Here is a 17629-nt window from a genome sequence, read left to right on the forward strand (position 1 = left end):
TCCGTCAAATATTTAACATCATGAATTCTCTAGGCACACTGCAATGAATAAAAATATGGATAAAAGAATATTAAATATATATATCTTTGGGTTAAAACCAGTCAAATTTAATTTATAGCATCTAGAAATATTGGACTCAGCAGCAACACATTTTGTCGATTTTGAAATCTAAAGTCAGTACCTGTAAATCAAAAGAAAAACTACAGTATTCCCAAACAGATAACTTCCCAAAGGTCCCATTCAGAAACTAATGGGGTCAACCAAATAATGCGGAGTTCTAGAAATAAAGAAAAATAATTATTTATAAATAAAAGCTCTCTTTTGGATACCCTCCTCTACAGTAGACACTCTCAGACTGCATCTCTTAAACAAAACCTCTTCAGTTGTAGGTTTGTGCATCAGTCTGTTGGTTCTAGACATGATTAACTATTTATGAGTGGAATGAAACGTTGCATCATTCTCTAACATATTTTAGAGGGTACGTTGGACTACCATACCAATTCTTAATGGCTGCGATGTATTGTATGAAACAGAATAGGAGAATAAGAAATATAACACTATGAACTACACAAGATCAATACAGAATACCAGAAACCTGCAAAGATACTGAACTCCTCATAGCCGGCATTACATTTTGTGTCTTTTTTTTTTTAAACAATATTTTGCCCGAACCAAACACAGTCTGGGCTGATTTGTGTTGCTGAGATAGTTTCACTGATATGATGCCAGCTTTAGAAACATTCAGCTGAAGGTTAAATAAACAAACTCCTCATTTTGCAAAGAAGTGTGAATAGGCTTGTATAAAACACCATAAACGCCTCAAGAGAATCTAAACATAAACTGACATATCTTTATTTAATGTTCTAATTTCTGACACTCACTGTCAAAAGAAATGACAAAGCAGACACATGAGTAGAAATCAGTTTTTATTTAGCATCTTAATAATTTAAGTGTTGGAACAGTGGAGTCTGGTGCTCCTCTGAGGGACGCCGTGCTGTGCTGCACCACCATGCCCTTGTAGTATAGGCTGTGGTGCTATAAAGCCTGCATGGTCTTTGTGTTTGGACACAGATTAACTACAGATTATAACGATCCTGGTCTGCCTCTGCTGCCCCGTTCCACCAGTCGACTGGAAGGCGTCAGTCTAAGGGACACATAGCTTAATAAGTAGAGGCAACACTCCTGAGTGGCCTCTTGGACAGGAATCAGCAGCTCACATCAGTACATTTACATCAGTCTCTATGGAGACCACAGTCTCTACAAGCGTACAAGCAAATCAGCAAACACTAAGGCCGACTAGGTGTAAGAGTCATAAACTCTCACATTGAATCTAGGCTACACAGATCACAGACAGCTGTGATCTGAAGCTGGTTAAACTCTCATTATCCAGTCTGTGTACCAGTCCCACGGGCGGTGACAGAGGTTAATCTGTTATAGCGCTGTAAGTCCCTCTGTGGCAGTTGCCTACAATGAGATGAGGCTGAAATGGTAAATGTGTCTGTTCTGGTCCTGTTGGCTACGATGCTCTAGATCCCTCCTGTTTCTCTTTGTAGACTTGCAGAATGGCCTCACACACAAACTGGAACTGACACTGAAACACATAACAAAGAGTTATCAGATGTTACACAACACTGCTGTTTTTGAAAAGACAGTACTGATTATATTCTATATTTTTCTCCTAGTTAATCTCCATGAAAGAAAAATCAACCACTAACGGATCCTACCAACAAGTCTGTAAAAACCAAAAGACTGATTCTGCTGTGTCATACAACTCCACTGTTATCCAAAAACTATTAAATAGATCAAAGAGCCAACACTCAGTTATACACCAAATCCGTATTAATACGCAGCTGAAAATAGTCCCCAACAATGCACTTTTTACTGCAGTTTGAGTAACATTTCCAAAGTCTACAGCCATGCTATAACCTCTATGAGGCTGTACTTAGGCACAGCGGTGCTTTGAGGTTAATGCTACGGCAGCATGCTAACATGATCACAATGACAACATGCTGATGTTTACCAGGTATAATATGCAGCATGTTACCTTAGTTTAGCATGTTAGCATTTAGATTTACTATTCAGCACTAAACACAAAGTAAATATGAGAATGATTGCAATGGGATTAGTTTAGCAGATATTTGATCATAAACCAAACTGGTTAAATAAAAATGTAAACATGATATTGGCACTAGATATAAAAGTCTGTGGTCACCAAAGTAATTACAATTCACCCTAAGGAGGACATAAACCCATGTAAAATTTCACAGCAATCCATCCATCAACGTTGTTGAAATGTGAACCTCATGCTAGCGCTAGAGGAAAAGTCAGAGGATAACTAAAGTCACTACAGTTTGTTATCTTAAAACCATGAATCTCTGTACAAACTGATTTCATGGCAAATCACTGACTAGTGGAGATATCCAGACCAGCTACTGAGTGGAGCTTGTACTGAGACCGCTTTGTTAATTGTGCATTTGTGACTCGTTTTTATTCATAGAATATTGCCAGCCTTATCCTTTAACATATGGCTCATTAACATGGTTTGTCCTCTGACTGTGTATGTTTTCCTTCACTGTCCTGGACACAAACATATGAGGGAAACCTGAGGAAGCGTTCCATCAGCACTAAAACATTAGAGAGAAAAAGCCTCAGGGACTGAATCTCCTTTCAAAATAAGGGTGATAGTGGCCTAGAAGCAGGCTTGTGACTGGAGGGCTGCCATATTCCCAGCACTACCTCCTATCAAAGCAATGACTAACACTTTCCTCTCTGTCAACAAATGCTGCTGAGGTGCACCAGACCACGGCTTCCAACCTCAGTTTGCATGCTCTCGCTCATCAGCCATCAGTATAAAACTGTGGCTGCCATGTCTCTGAGAATTAATGAAGGTTAAAGATGACAGGACTCTAACAGATGTCAAAAACAAGGGCACTGGCCTTTAAAAAGTAATTATTGGCACAGTGATGAGAAGTGTCATCTCCCTTATGAAAATTCCTGAAGATATTTAGAGATCCGTTAAGCATTCTACATTTACTTCAATCTTCCTGAAGCTTTAACTCTATTAAATCAAATTTCTGACATTTAAAACCCTAATGTTCTCTGTGCACATCCCACCTTATACAAAGCCTTTCAACTGACAGATGTTCTTATAAAAAACAAGTTTTAGACTACATGTAGAAGACAAATCAGCCTGATCTTTTGATAATCAACAGCTCCTAATCTGCTATGATAAAATACAGAAAATGAATATTGAGGATAGCTTCAAATTCTTTAAAGCAACAAGTTATCATAATGCCTACTCTTAAAATAAAGAACTTAATAAAGGAGAGAACAATTTCTGTGGCATAAATCCCTGTTCTGTTCTGTTGTTCTGTACCGTGGTCTGAACCATCATGGCTCGCTGATCTCTCAGTGTTTTGACAATGTCCAGCGGGAAAATCGGCCGACCATCATCCAATAGCGTGAGCGCCGTTTCCATGGTGATAAGAACACCTGTCCGTCCAATCCCAGCACTGAAATTCAAAACAAACAAAGCATTAAGTGGATTTTAGAGGTGTACATGCTGGCAGTGTTCAATTAGAGTATGCACAGTGTGTGTGTGTGTGTGTGTTACCTGCAGTGTACCATTAGTGGCTCTTCACCTCTCCTCCTCTCCCTGACTGAGCTGATGAACAGCAGGAAGTCTGAAGGGTCATCGGGGACACCATGGTCGGGCCATGCGACATACTGCAGGTGTGTGACTGCACGTTCCTCACCACGCTAAAACACGCACACACACGCACACACACACACACACACAGGCAATAATCAGAGAGAATTTAAGTATTTCATAACCTTTGTAATTAAATAAATATATCAACCACATGAGACTTAAATCTGCAGCCCTACAGACTCAAACACAATATTCAGCATGTAAGAAAAGAAAATGGGTTTAGAATTTAAAATGGTCATGTGGCCTGTGATTCCATGCAGGGATTAACTTGCTCCGCCAGAGGAACAGATGGGCCACACAACAGTATCTGTGTATGCATGCGTGTACCTTCATACTTCATGCCTCCTTGAGCATTATCTGTTTATTTCCACGTTTGGCATACAAGTTAATGTGGAAAACAGCTAATTTAAATCTGATTATCAACCACATAAATTGTTTTGAACTTTAAGTGTTTAAACTTGATCAGATAAACTTCTCAGAAAGACACACCTGCACACCCCCAGCTACATACAGTTAATACACACTAAACACACATTCCCAAACAGAGACACACTTGTACAGACCAAGCCTCCCACACGGAGGTTACTGTATGTTGGCTGCAGATAATTTACCGCCTGCAGTGTGCTCTGTTATGTGACATATGGCACAAACATGGTACATGTCACTGCAAACATACAAACAGAAAAAGTCTGTGTTGTGCGACCATGGTCATGCTTTGCTCAGGTTTCATGTGAATATGAAAGCAGGGGGGAACGTTACTCCTAGGCCTGCAACTAATTATTTTTAGAATAGATTAATCTGCAGACTATTTTCTTGGCCTATTTTGGCCTGTTTATTTGGCCTATATAAGATCAGAAAAACACACATTATAATGTCCCAGAGCTCAAGGTGATGTCAAAGGTCTTATTTTGTCTCATCAAATGTCCAAAATACCAAAAATAAATCACTTTACTATCCTGTTATTACAACAAAATGCACATTTCCCCTTTTGAGAATTTAAACAAGATATCTGAACTTTAAAAATGACTTAAAATATTATGATCAATTGACCAATCATCAAAGTATCATTTGCTACTGTACCTGTGTGTGTTTCAGAGTGAACTGCCGTGTCACATACGCCAGGTTACACTCCTCAGAGTGACACTTCACCCGCATGTGCCCATAATCCTTCACTTCCGGCGGATGCGGCCAGTACTGGTGGCACTTTGTCTGCAAGTTTATGACATCACAGACAAATTACAATACATGCTACATGAGTCATAAGTCAGGATACAATCTATTACTACTACATTAGCTGCGCTCTGCTCTCATGAAATCAACCTGATATTTAACAGCGTCATATGTTCCACCCTGCAGTCTGAGGAACAAAAGCAATTCATCAGGAGCAGAATGTGAACCGATGTCAATTTGTGTGTGCGTATGTGTGTGGGTGAGAATGATTGCCAAGTGGTGAGAAACTCAGGGCCCTTGATGAATATCAGGAAAATTATCAATTAATGAAAGCATCTGGTTACCAAGCAACAGCTGAAAGAGAGACTTCTTCATTCAACAAGACCTTCATATCTTGTTGCCTCTGTCTGGATATGTCTTTCTCTTCTAACCTTTAAATTATTTCCCTTATTAGAATCCAGCTCAGACTTTACATACATTTTGCCATTCTCTACACCGTGAAAGCCTGTAATTACTCACAGTCACAACTGTGCCGGTTTATTTTTTTGCGTGCAAACATCACTGCTAAACCTTGTAATTACAGTAATCATGTACCAAATAAAACACAAAACAGCATATAATAATATGCTAGTAGTGCTGCAGTAATCACTGCGTTAATGTGTCTCAGATATTGAGCTGTGTAATTTCAAATGTTTCCCTATTGTTCACTCATTTCCACTCCTGTGTGAATGTGGTTGTACAGTATAAAATTATGAACGCATGTATACCCGTCCCCTCTCTGTCAAAGTTGTTAGCATGATGATGGTGTGTGTCTGTTGCTCCCAAACTGTCTGCCAAAAGTGAGTGCAGGTCTGTGGCAATGGACCCTGACCCGCAACATAACGTAAACATACACCAGACACTGGGGGCACCACCTATGAGACAGACAAATAAACACATACAGAGATAAACACAACACACAGAGGATGAGTTAACATCTTAACATAGATGTGACAGGGACAGCACACTCAATTTTAAATTGGTGATGCGCACCTCAATATGACTGGCGTTAATGTAGTCCTCCTGGCCCTGGAGCACCACTCTGGTGGCATCATCTGAAAGGAGGGAAGCAGGTGAGGGTCAGAATAAAGCCGCAGACGCACTGCAAGCTCGACCAATTAAATTTCATGAGGTGCTACAGCGGTGAGCTTCAGATCAAGGTTAGAAAGGTAGCAAAAAGCAGTGGGTGGGTAGAAGGGCACCAGGTAGAGAAAAAACAAACGGCAGGAGGCAGAGATAAGCAGAAAAAGCAGCAGAATAAGCAGCACTTACAAGGTAAAACATCCTTATATCGATTCTTGTCCATGTTCTCAGGGAGCCGAGCACAGTTTAGTGAGAGACCAGGCTTCCTCCTGTATAAATTCTAGAAATTACAAGTATACAGACACACATTTGCATTTAAACACACAGGAACATACTCAAACAAAAACAAATTCAAGCCCAGTGATGGCATCTTTATGTTAGATTGTCAGGATTCCAGGTGGAGATTAGAGTCAACACCTGTCCCCAAAACAGCACTTAAAAGGCTCGTTGGGATCCAAAATAACTGGATGTGACAAAATAAATCCTGCTTAAAATAAAGACATATTTTGGTCCAGCTTATGAATACAGTTTTTAAACATTTGTTTACTGTTTAGCTCCCATCGGTATTTCAAATACCTCAAAATGGAAACAGAGTGTGCCAGACTGTATTCCTCTCTCCAGCTGTCTCATTGACTCCTCCAGTGTCGTGACCCGCTCCGACTGGCCAGGTGACGGCTTGTCTCCCTGTGATTGGCTTGTGAGTGTGAGGGCGGAAGGCAACTGCAGCAGGGGTGCCATTCGGCCAGGACCTGGAATCCAAGGACGGGTCAAGTCTGTGATAAATATTCATAGAAACATGACAGACAGTGTGCACACTTTTATTACACGCTGCTTCAGCAGATCTGACTTACACAAACAGACAAACACACACCTTTACGTCTGATGAGCAAGGCCAGCTCTCTGGAGTGCGACTCTCTGCTGGCTTTTATGAACATGACAACCTGATCATGTGTGTGTTCAGAAATATCTCGACCGTTGATGAGCACTAGCAGGTCTCCCTCTAAGAGTTTGGGCTCACATCGACCTGCCTACAAACAACAAAAAGTCATTTAAAAGCTAACATCTCATGCGTCAATCTCATTTCAGTCTAGGGCTTAGCACTAGATATATCAGCTTTATATCATTAATTTGTTATATATCGTATCAGTGTAATGTTGGCAAATAACTAACAAGAAACTGCAGTAGAGAAATGACAAACTAGGTTTGAGAAACTTTAGAAACTGTGTCCCCATTACATAGTTTGTCCACCAGAGAGCTCTGTCAGGTTGATTTTTCAACTGTAAAATGTCACTCGGGATTTAACTGGGTCACAATAACACAAATGTAAAAAAAATCTAAAGGATCTGAATCAAGAGATTTTTATTTTTAATTTTTTAATAATTGGCCGATATATCGTTATCAGATACCAAATTTCGATATCTATATCAGCCTCAAAAATCCAGTATCGGTAAGGCTATACTAACCTTTTTTAGTTGTCTGAATTAATGGTATTTTCAGTCCATTGACTTATGGTCAGAAAATAGTGAAAAAAGTCCACACTTTTTAAAAGCCAAAAGGTGACGTTTTCAAATAGTTTGCTTTGTCCGACCAACAGTCCAAAACCCAAAGATAATTAGAGCACTATCACATTGGCATTTCTGCTCTGACAAATGAATAACAATAATAATCGCTTCTCAAAATAGTACCATAATGTGTCGTGCGCGTGCACACAGACACACACACACACACACAAAAACAAACAATTTGTCTGCCGAATGACTAATCATTTGATTGACTAATAGTCAATCAATTGCACTCATCAGTCAATAATGTGTTTAGATTTAATCATAAAGTTATATTTACACCCCTTGGAGACACTAGCCTGTCACACCACAAACGCATCTGAGTCAGCTCTTACCGGAGAGTCAGGTTTAACGTGGGATATGGCTAGAGGCATCTTCTGATCCACCCCACCCTAGGAGGAGTTGTAAAATTAAATGGTGTAAGAGTGGAGAAGTGACAACACAAACGTTTTGTGTGTAAATAAATTTAGAAAAACATAAAATGTTGCCTTGTAAGAGAGACACACCACATAAAGAGTGTAAGAGAGAGACCCACTTTAACATTGAAGCCAAACTTGCCGTCATGATCGGGGGCAATGCATATCAGCATTAAGTCACCATCGCCGAGAGCGCCCTGCATACACACAAGTACTCAGAATCAATGCATACATGGGTTGATAAACAGTAGTGCACTTATTAAAATTGATGTTAAGATAACGGACCTTATTGTTGTGGTGTGAGCTGTGTTCATCATCCTCCTCTCCTATACTGTCATTAATGTGCAACAAAGCATCATCTGGCCGCTGGCTATAAGAAATAAAGAACAGAGGACTTTCAGATGTGATAATACATTTTTAATGCTCTCATATAATAATATTTTTTATCCTATGGTTATCATAAATGATTAAACAAACCCAAGTTTGTCTATTTACAGTTTTTCATAATTGCTTTGGCACAATCGTTAAATGGCTATTAAACTTCATCAAACTATATGACTATTTATATGAAAATTAGGTCAGTTGTTCACATGATTATAGTCATTTAGAACTGCTTTGGTAAAAACTGCCTTACAGATCAAAATAGTTTGCATTCATTTGCTATTTTATCATATTACTATCAAATGCAACTATACACATGTCAATTGTGTAAATCCCTACATGCTAAATAGAGCAATCACAAAACCTGTCACACATACAGTATATTAGATACATAATAGTTATGTGGTATTGTTTGATGGGGACAATTCCATTTTGTCACAATTTAGAACAACCAATCGCAAATGTTGTCAAATTTAGCTGACAGGTGAAACTCAAAACAAATTAATCTCAAACATATTTACTGTATACTGCAAGGGTAAGACAGACTTTTACACCTGTGGAATATGGAGCAGGAGACAGACAGGGGCAAGAGCCTGCCCGTGCAGGAGGAAGGGGTATTAGAGTGGGGGGGTGATTTGGTGAGGGGGAGAGGACAAAAGGGGCACAGAGGACAAGGAAGAGCCAGTGAAAGGCAGAGAGAAATATCAAATTAGATTCAGGTAAAAATAAGGGACCATGTTATAAACCATGGCCTAAGTATGACAGAGGCTGGTTGTAGCATGCAACCTATTTTCTTTTTTTCTTGCACATATTGTACAGTAGGTCCTGATAATTTTGCTGTTGTGTTTCATTTTTTTCTGTACACGCCTTCTATATGTATTTGCAGTTGGATAGTGCCTACAAGAGAAATTTATGTTTTGTTGAAAGTATAGTGTTTGCCATGGCTTATATAAATACTATTCAGCTGCCTATATAAAATGTTAGCAATTGGACAATATTACATAGTGGGTGACTATCACTTTCAGAGTACACTGCCATTTGACAAAGTGTCTTTCTATTTTGACTGTCCAGGCTCAAGCAATGATCAAGGAACCTTTATTCATTGGTTGAATTATTTACATTTGAAACAGGAGTTAATTCTTTTGAGTGAGTAATCACCTTTTGCAGGTCACAAAGAGTGCTGAATGAAAACAAATGTTATGTGTGTGTCTTATGTGTGTGGTGTGAGGATTATAGTTGTGTCAATTGTAAGTTAGTTTCAGTAAATGTGCCAAATCAATTTTTTTAACCAATACTGTAATTTTGATTTACATTGCAATTATTTTCTATAAATTAAAACACAGGCCTATCTGGTGGTCTACACAGTGTTAATGATAACTTTGTACCAGTTATCACACATTTAACCACTTCCTCTCTCTCCCAACAGCCAGATATCAAAATAACACTGCTTCCTCTTTAAAAAAAAATATTTCGCTAAGGCTATCTTGTGTAGAAAAGCAAAAAAATGTACATAAGCTTCTTAGATTCAAACATTGCACTAAATCCAATTGAAATGTCGATATAAAAATGAATACACTATCAGCCCTAAAGGCTCTGACACACCAACCCGACAGCCGACCGTTGGCAGAAAAAGCACTCGCACTGACTGCCTCCCCGAGTTGGTCAAAAAAGTGCCTTGGAACACACCGAAGAAACGCTGACTTAAGCGAACATTCTGCGAATGCACAAGACGTAGTCAGTCTCCACAACAGCAGGCAGTCGCCCCAAAAATAAAACCGGCAGCTGATTGTCATACGAGTCATGTGGGCGTCTATCGGGTCTGTCTTCTCCGGAATTTCAAAACCGACCATAATGGAATACAATCTTGATTTTTCAAAAATAGTTTGCCGAAAGGTGTTTCTGAAAACATTTTATGTGAGAAGTAGGCCGTGCAGTTACTGTTGGGGGTGTCAGCGCTTTAACATGCATCATGTCAGCAAAGCCCACTGATTTGAGAGCGATTATAAGTGTGTGTCTAAGAGGTATACAGATACACATTACTTACTGATGCGGAGAAGCGTCTCCCTCGCTGCCCTTGCTGCTCAAAGACGCCCTGTATGTGTAGAAGACATCCTCCCCCTCTGAGATGTCTTTCAGGTCATTGGTCAACTCAACTGAGGATGGACGAGGTTTACGGATGCCGTGGCGAACTCGAGGACTTCGCCTGCCGCAGAGACAAAACGGCAGAACCAGGAGAGTGTGAGATAAGATCAAAGGACACAATTGGAGAACATATAGTTGCGGTTGATCTGCAGGTTCTACCAGTTGGGGGTGTTTGGGGGTGACCTAGAGGGCAAACTCTTGGTCTCCAGATAATCTGATGAAATTGACCTCTGCAGGACTGGGTTCCACACCATCCCTCCCACCACACGCTGGCACACTGGACCACTTCAAATTAGGAGGGAAAAGAAAGAACTTTTTCAGTGTTTATGACGAGAATGTAAATATGAATATACATATTACAGGTGCAGGCTCACCCCTCAGTTTTACTGTTGCCAAGGCCCAGGTGTTGTGTTATCAGCTTTTTGTAAGACTGAACTGTGCTGTTGTTGTGTTTCGGGCTCCTGACAGTCCGGTTGGAGCAGAAGAAGGAGTGATGATCCACACAGGACCTCCACAAGTTCTTACAGGTCTTGGGACAGGGCAGAACTAGAGAAACCTCACAATCCTGAGTCTCCCCCTGCAAAATACAGAGTTTTTTGTAATGTTTTATGATGTTGGAGCTCTTTGCCATCTCCAATATTCAAGGACACATCTCCAACTTAAGCTGCTCAGGTTGCGTTTATTGATGGCAATAAAATAACTGCTTCTTGCCAAATGATTTATTTCTTGTCCCACACATAACCACACAGAAACTACTTGCCAAAAGTGTGGATATGAATTATTCAATCAATGCTATATTCACATCTATGTAGACCATGTAGTAGTCAAGCTTGTGAAGTGTATAAATTCTTATGTCCTAATAATTAGAGTTAATTGGGCACCCAGATAGCTCAGTTGGTAGATCGGGCGACCATATATAGAGGTTTACTCCTCAACGCAGGGAGCGCAGGTTCGACTCCGACCTGCGGCCCTTAGCTGCATGTCATTCCCCCCTCTTTCCCCCCTTTCATGTCTTCATCTGTCCTGTCAAAGATAAAGGCTAAAAAATAAACTTTTTAAAAATAATAATTAGAGTTATATATAAAAGCAATCAAAGAAAGTGTGCCGACAAACTTTGAATGGATGGAAATGTGTAGAAAACAATTAAAAGCAGTAATTTTTCTCAGAACAGATCTTTAAATTATTTTAAAAAAAAAAATGCTAGAGGGACTTACATGTTTACGTTTCAGATGTATAAGAAAGTGTTTCCTCTTAAATGAAATCTTGATGATGTTCCCCCTACAAGTGAAGAAGACAATTGATTAAAGGAAAAGACAAAAATACAGGAATAAGACATGTAGTTAGCGTCTTAATCACTCACCAGGGGAAGAAACTCGAGCAAATCATATTACAAAATACTGCAACACCACTAGAAGCCAAACCCACCAACAGAGGGGTGTCATTAGTGTCCTAAACAACGAGAGAGATGAAAGAGTGACAAAAGGTGTAAAAAATAAGAGGAATAATGATGACGTTAATTAGGACCTGATGTATTAGGTGGATGTTTAAGCAAGGAAATCACTCTACCATGGCAGCATGCAGCTCCACTCCATACAACTCCAGTGTCCGTGCTGTGTTTAGGAAACAAAGCTCTGCCTCGCTCTGCTTCAGCCCCCTTGGGAACACACAGAGTCACATCCAACACCATGAACCAACTGCACAACAAACTGGTTGTCAGTGGCAACTAGATGTAATAAAACAGACTGAATTACTTGTGCTGTGGATGCAGACTCTCCACTTTAGACTGGAAGTCTTCATCCTGCTCAGGAATGAAGTGGCACTTGGAGAGGTAACCAGGGAGTCGAGACGGACAGTGGTCCCCCATCTCCGCTGCGTGATGAAAAGAGACATTGAGCATCCACACGTAACCAGATCCACACATTCAGGCGCTTACATCTGCTGTACTGTAGGAGAGCTGCTGATTATTGAGAGCATCCTCAACAAAACTAATGAATCCCTCTGTTATTATTATTATTATTAAGTCATTAATCATAGTAGAGAGGAGGTACTTACATTGCACAGCGTAAGAGGCCAACACTACAGCTGCACTCAGCGGGCACTGCAACCTGCAATCATACTCCATGATTACACATTACACAGCTACCTACACAACACAAACACTGTGCATTGGGGGGATGGGTAGTTATGTTTGTGTGTTACTAACCGTCCTTCTCTAATGTCACTCCTGATCTGGAGGAAGTAAAGGTGTCTGCAGGGACAAGACAAGAGAAGCTTTACTGACCCATGCCTTCATTTGTATAAATAATTCCTCCCAAAAAAAGGACCTTTCAGAGTCATACAAAATCTACATCCGTATTTAGTTATATATAACTGCTATGCGAGAGGCACATATACTAACCTTGTCTGTTCATGCTGCAGAGAGTTAGGATCAGAGATGAAGAATCGTACTCTGAAGTTCAGATAAAAGGGAGATGCAAGACCTGCAGAAAAATGGCATTTATCTAGTCACCTCAATCCTTCTTTCTCCTACACCTACCATCTATAATTGTATTAAAATGTATTTAAAAAAAGAAACGTTTTAAAAGTGTATTTTTCTACAGCAGGTAAAAGGTAAAAAAGGTGAATTATCTGCAGGGAAAACAAGGGAGAAACCTTTTATCTGCTTCTTCAAGGGTTTCTCAGGCTCCAACCATCTCTGAAAAAAAAAAGAAACTCATTAAGTGTAATGGCTAACTGGGGCTAAAAAAAAAAACATTTATGTAAGCATACCCCATGGTTATCATTGTCTAAACAGAAATAAGAGAGAGCAATGCATTACAATCCCAGCTCAATTGTGCAGCAGATGAACAGTGAGCTCACAGGAGAGCGGTTTTTGGCCGTGATTGAGGCGATGGCTGTGCTGGATTCTCTGATCTGCAGACTGAAGAGCTGCCTCTCCTGCAGGCCCAGGTGGTCGCATACTTGGTCCAACAGAACCACACCTTCATCCTGCTTCTGAAAGATGCATACATCAAACAAACATCATTATTAGCCAAAACTTTGAGTGACGTTAAGCAGTTACTTGTTTGTACATATACAGTCTATACACAGTTTAGACAGTATATAATATGCTGTGCCAAATGTTGCAGTAGTGCCTGACCTAGTGTATAGATAGGGATAAATGTTTTTTTTTTTTTTTTTTAAATCTGTGATTTTTGCTGTGGTTATTTAAAAAAATAAAATTTGTTGTCAATCAGATAATAATAATTAATAATGCATATATCCAGGTGTGAATAAGATTTCCATCTGCAGCACAACACTCTGTACTTTAACTATTAATCACTCTGAGGGATAACATGCAGCTCATCTGCGTTTTCCTCCCACATTTAGTTATCAGACGCATATTCACATCACCGGACGACCATGTTTACTGTAAACTGTAGCAAACCGTGACTTTTTGCAGCGGGAAACACATTTTTCATGTGTGTGGGCACAACATCCAGGTGATTATCGGTTTAAATGGGCCATGCCTTCTACAAATATGAAAAAAACACAAGAAACACAGGGGTCGTAATAATGAGAGTATTAGAGAGCCTAATACTGGAAACAGCCGCAGCGCTCTCCCTGCTCTCCCACTGTTCACAAAACCATGCTGCACAGCTGCTGTCTTAGAAAAGAAGATTTGTGCTTGCCTTTCTGCATGTGTGTGTACACTTGTCAGTTTGTGTGAGTGTACAAGATGATCTGCTGATGATGTAAAAGGTTTCCAAGTGTGAGAAGCTCTGTAAGCTGTATGAGGTAAGTGTGTCCTTCACACCAAGGTCAAAGTGTTTAATAAGACATGTAGATCAACGGGAATATGAAAGATACTCACTGTATCAATATGACAATATGATCAGAAGCAGACACAGATAGGAGCAACATATGACCTCCATAACAACAGACAGGAAACAGTGTGTGTGTGTGTGTGTGTGTGTGTGTGTGTGTGTGTGTGTGTGTGTGTGTGTGCGTGGTGGGGGGGTACGCACGCTGACTCTGAAGGTCTCGATAGTGCTGTCCAGCAGCTGAACTAGGCAGAGCAGGTCCGGTTTTGGCATGTCTGTTACCTTGGTAGCACTGCCTCCCTCTCAAGACAAACACCCTTCCCTCAGCTCGTCACTGAGTGGGAACCTGGAAACACATACACAAGCATTCGTACACAAACCAAAAAAACAGTGTCAGATGTTTCACATACTGTTGTCTCCTAATGAAAGCACCTCCCTGAGGATGACATTGTCTTGTGAGTAATATATGTGCTAGATGGAACATCGGGCTGCAGTGAGTAATGCAGCGTGAATGCAAAGGAGTGACTGTGTCTGTGTGTGTGTGTGTGTGTGTGTGTGTGTGTGTTTGTGTAATTCCTTATTATTTGGCCTGGGTCTGAACATGTCCCTTCCCTCTCCCTGCTGCTCTCCCTCTGCATCTCCCCGCCTTTGGCAGGCAGCTGAATGATAAGAATGTTAAACATTTTAGAGTTGAACACGCCCATCTACACCACACTACATCTGACCTCAGACCAGCCGCTGGGAGCACACAGCAGGAATACAAACAAACATGTACATGCACTGCTATTGAATGCTTAAAGCCAATATCTTACCCCAGCTTGGAGAATATCTATATTTGTGATACAAAAAAAACTACTTATGCAAACCATGAAACAACTGAGCTGATAAAAGATGAGTAAGGTGGCATCAAAGCTGAACTTTCGGAAACTAAATTAGTCCTGTGTGTGTGTGTGTGTGTGTGTGTGTGTGTATGTGTGTGTGTGTGTGTGTGTGTGTGTGTGTGTGTGTGTGTGTGTGTGTGTGTGTGTGTGTGTTTATGCATGCAAATATATGTACGTACATGTGTCTGGTCTTGGTTTCCAGGTAAACGATTAATGGGCCCAGGACGGCCTGGCTCACACCGATTCTGAAAGGACACAGTGTTTGAGTTAATGTTTGAACACAGTGACACACTCTGAATATATTGGAACAGAGCTGGTCCTAGTTTGGCAATTTGTTTTCCATAATAATACCCTCTCACAGATAGGCCTCTAAGGAATTTACAAATAAATCCTACATTTAAAAGCAGATTCATCATGTTGTTTAACATTAGGGTTTTTGCATCTTGCAACTACTTTTGATATGTACAAGTTAAAAGTGTACCTTGTGGGACAAAAGAACACCTAGCATTGATGGCCTCTACTGGTTCACAAAACCAACACATTCCATTGAAAAAACTGGGCCTATCCCAGTGTATTAGGCCTATATTTATGTGCCCCAGTGTGTCGATAATGAACACTGCTGTGTGACCTCGCTGTACTTTGAACCAAATCGCCATAAAGGAACCTGTTGCCAACCTGAAGTTTTCTTTTACAGCTACACCCAAAAGGTGGAACACTTCAATGGCAAACTTTCCTCCAACCACGTCAGTCCTCGTAACTACAACTTTGCCAAGTGACCGTATTTTGAGAAGAGATCATTAAATGACAAAAAAACATACGTGTACCTCAGTCAGCCCGCTTCAGATACGGATCATATTCCTCTGAATGTCCGCTGTGAAAGCCACGGGACGGGCCGCCGTCGGAAGAGCCAGGTATAGTAAGGTAAATATCCGGGACAAGTTTCTCATCCCTGGCAGTGCTGAGACTCCACGCGGCCCCGCCCCTTCGCCGCGCGCGCTCCCGGTGGGATGCGCGCTCTAAGGGGCGGGCGCGCAAAGCATACAGTAGCATACAGGGTAATTAGCTTTACAAACCAAAACATTACAAACAGAGTAGCCAACTCATACCCACTAATTAAGTAAAAGTACTAATATAACACTCAAATATAAGTAATAGGCTACGCCGAAAACGTTATGTAAGTAAAAGTATAATCAAGAAAGTTTAGGTTTACTTAAAATATTAAAAGTAAAAGTGTTCAATGCAGAAAAATGGCCGCCATGACTATAGCTTCTACTTTACGCTATATGATATCATTAGATTGTAAATTCCCGTGCATTAATGGGTAAGCAGGTTTTTATTGTTGTAGTTGGGTATGGTGGTGCTACTTTTTTTAAATATGGGATTAATGATTATTTTCATTTTCGATTAATCGGATTTTTTTTTCTGGATTGATTGTTTGGTTTTTAAAATTATTATTATCATGAGTATTAGTAATCATACAGTGTTCACACATGATTTGATTGTATCACTCAAAGGCAGAGATGCAACTAACACTCACCCTCGATTAATCAGTCAATTATGTTTTTAATTATTTGATTTAACCAGATGTTTGATCCTGCTTCTCACTTCAAAGTTCAATAAAGTACAACGAGCTTCAAATGAGGGGAGGCCATACAGGAAAGTGGAAAGGGAAAATATGTCATTTGAGATCGGTATCAAAACCAATCACCGACAACAGGCTGATGGCAAACTGTGTTTTTTTTGTCTGTTTATATGAAGATACATATTTCTAGAAGAAGAAAGACAAAATAGGAAGGTGTATACTTCACGGAATCCTTTAGTTTGCTGTCACCATCTACAGGACAGATGAAGTACTACTGTGTGTTCACCATGAATATACTGTTAAATGTACTATAATGTATGTAGACTATACAAATTCCTTATTGCATTAAAACAATCCCTGCAGACAGATCTCTGACTGTGTGGAAACAAAAGACATGACAGAGACATCACTGATGACCTAATGAAAGGGGTAAAAACTAGATTGACATAGGCTGGTGATGATAGAGCTATAGAGCCAGAAGTTGCGATAGGGCTCATTCTGCAGACACACAGTTTGAACAGGTCTACTGTTACTTTCCCTCCTGTTGCCATGGATGCATAGGCTGGTTTAAGTAAGGAACCTGTCCTGTCTGGTTGGGGGTTGGCAATCTGCTGAGTGGGTTTCCTCTCTTACAGGAATGCTGTTTGACTGTTCAGTGTCACCTTTTGCTTTCCTTGAGAAGCAAAAACTAGCTCCAGCAAGTTCCCATGCCGTTAGAGAGATGACAAGAGGTGTCAGACTGAACCGGACCAGCGCTGTAACAGAGAGGCGCCTCCCCCCGGTTGCTGTCTGAGGATCAGCTTTCTGCAGCAGAAACCAAGACACCAACTCTAATCCCAGCAGCTCCCAATATAGACA

General features: G+C 40.4%; 1 protein-coding gene across 6 annotated transcripts; it reads right to left on the reverse strand.

Annotated features, from left to right (window-relative positions):
- Window positions 1-832: 832 nt before the first annotated feature.
- Window positions 833-16208, reverse strand: ptpn3 (protein tyrosine phosphatase non-receptor type 3). 6 transcript variants are annotated; one of them, XR_004656946.1, is made up of 27 exons: window positions 16008-16178; window positions 15369-15434; window positions 14513-14654; window positions 13365-13499; window positions 13158-13200; window positions 12904-12985; window positions 12709-12753; window positions 12558-12610; window positions 12257-12374; window positions 12072-12159; window positions 11866-11954; window positions 11720-11783; window positions 10880-11082; window positions 10665-10790; window positions 10408-10566; window positions 8268-8352; window positions 8102-8179; window positions 7902-7958; window positions 6876-7032; window positions 6581-6753; window positions 6194-6284; window positions 5915-5976; window positions 5650-5796; window positions 4793-4921; window positions 3625-3759; window positions 3377-3512; window positions 833-1591 (listed from the first exon to the last, which is right to left on the reverse strand). XR_004656946.1 is itself a non-coding variant. In XM_034873797.1 (27 exons), the coding sequence occupies exons 3-27, from the start codon at window positions 14579-14581 to the stop codon at window positions 1517-1519; spliced, it is 2610 nt and encodes an 869-aa protein (XP_034729688.1). In that variant the 5' UTR covers window positions 14582-14654; window positions 15369-15434; window positions 16014-16177; the 3' UTR covers window positions 833-1516. The 6 variants fall into 6 exon arrangements, 5 of the variants coding, with proteins under 5 accessions (XP_034729688.1, XP_034729687.1, XP_034729690.1 ...); XM_034873797.1 differs by having other exon boundaries at window positions 3614-3759; window positions 16014-16177; XM_034873796.1 differs by having other exon boundaries at window positions 3614-3759; window positions 16008-16177.
- Between the last annotated feature and the right edge of the window lie 1421 nt (window positions 16209-17629).

This window comes from Etheostoma cragini, chromosome 6, assembly GCF_013103735.1.
Source record: "Etheostoma cragini isolate CJK2018 chromosome 6, CSU_Ecrag_1.0, whole genome shotgun sequence".
NCBI classification, from domain to species: Eukaryota; Metazoa; Chordata; class Actinopteri; order Perciformes; family Percidae; genus Etheostoma; species Etheostoma cragini.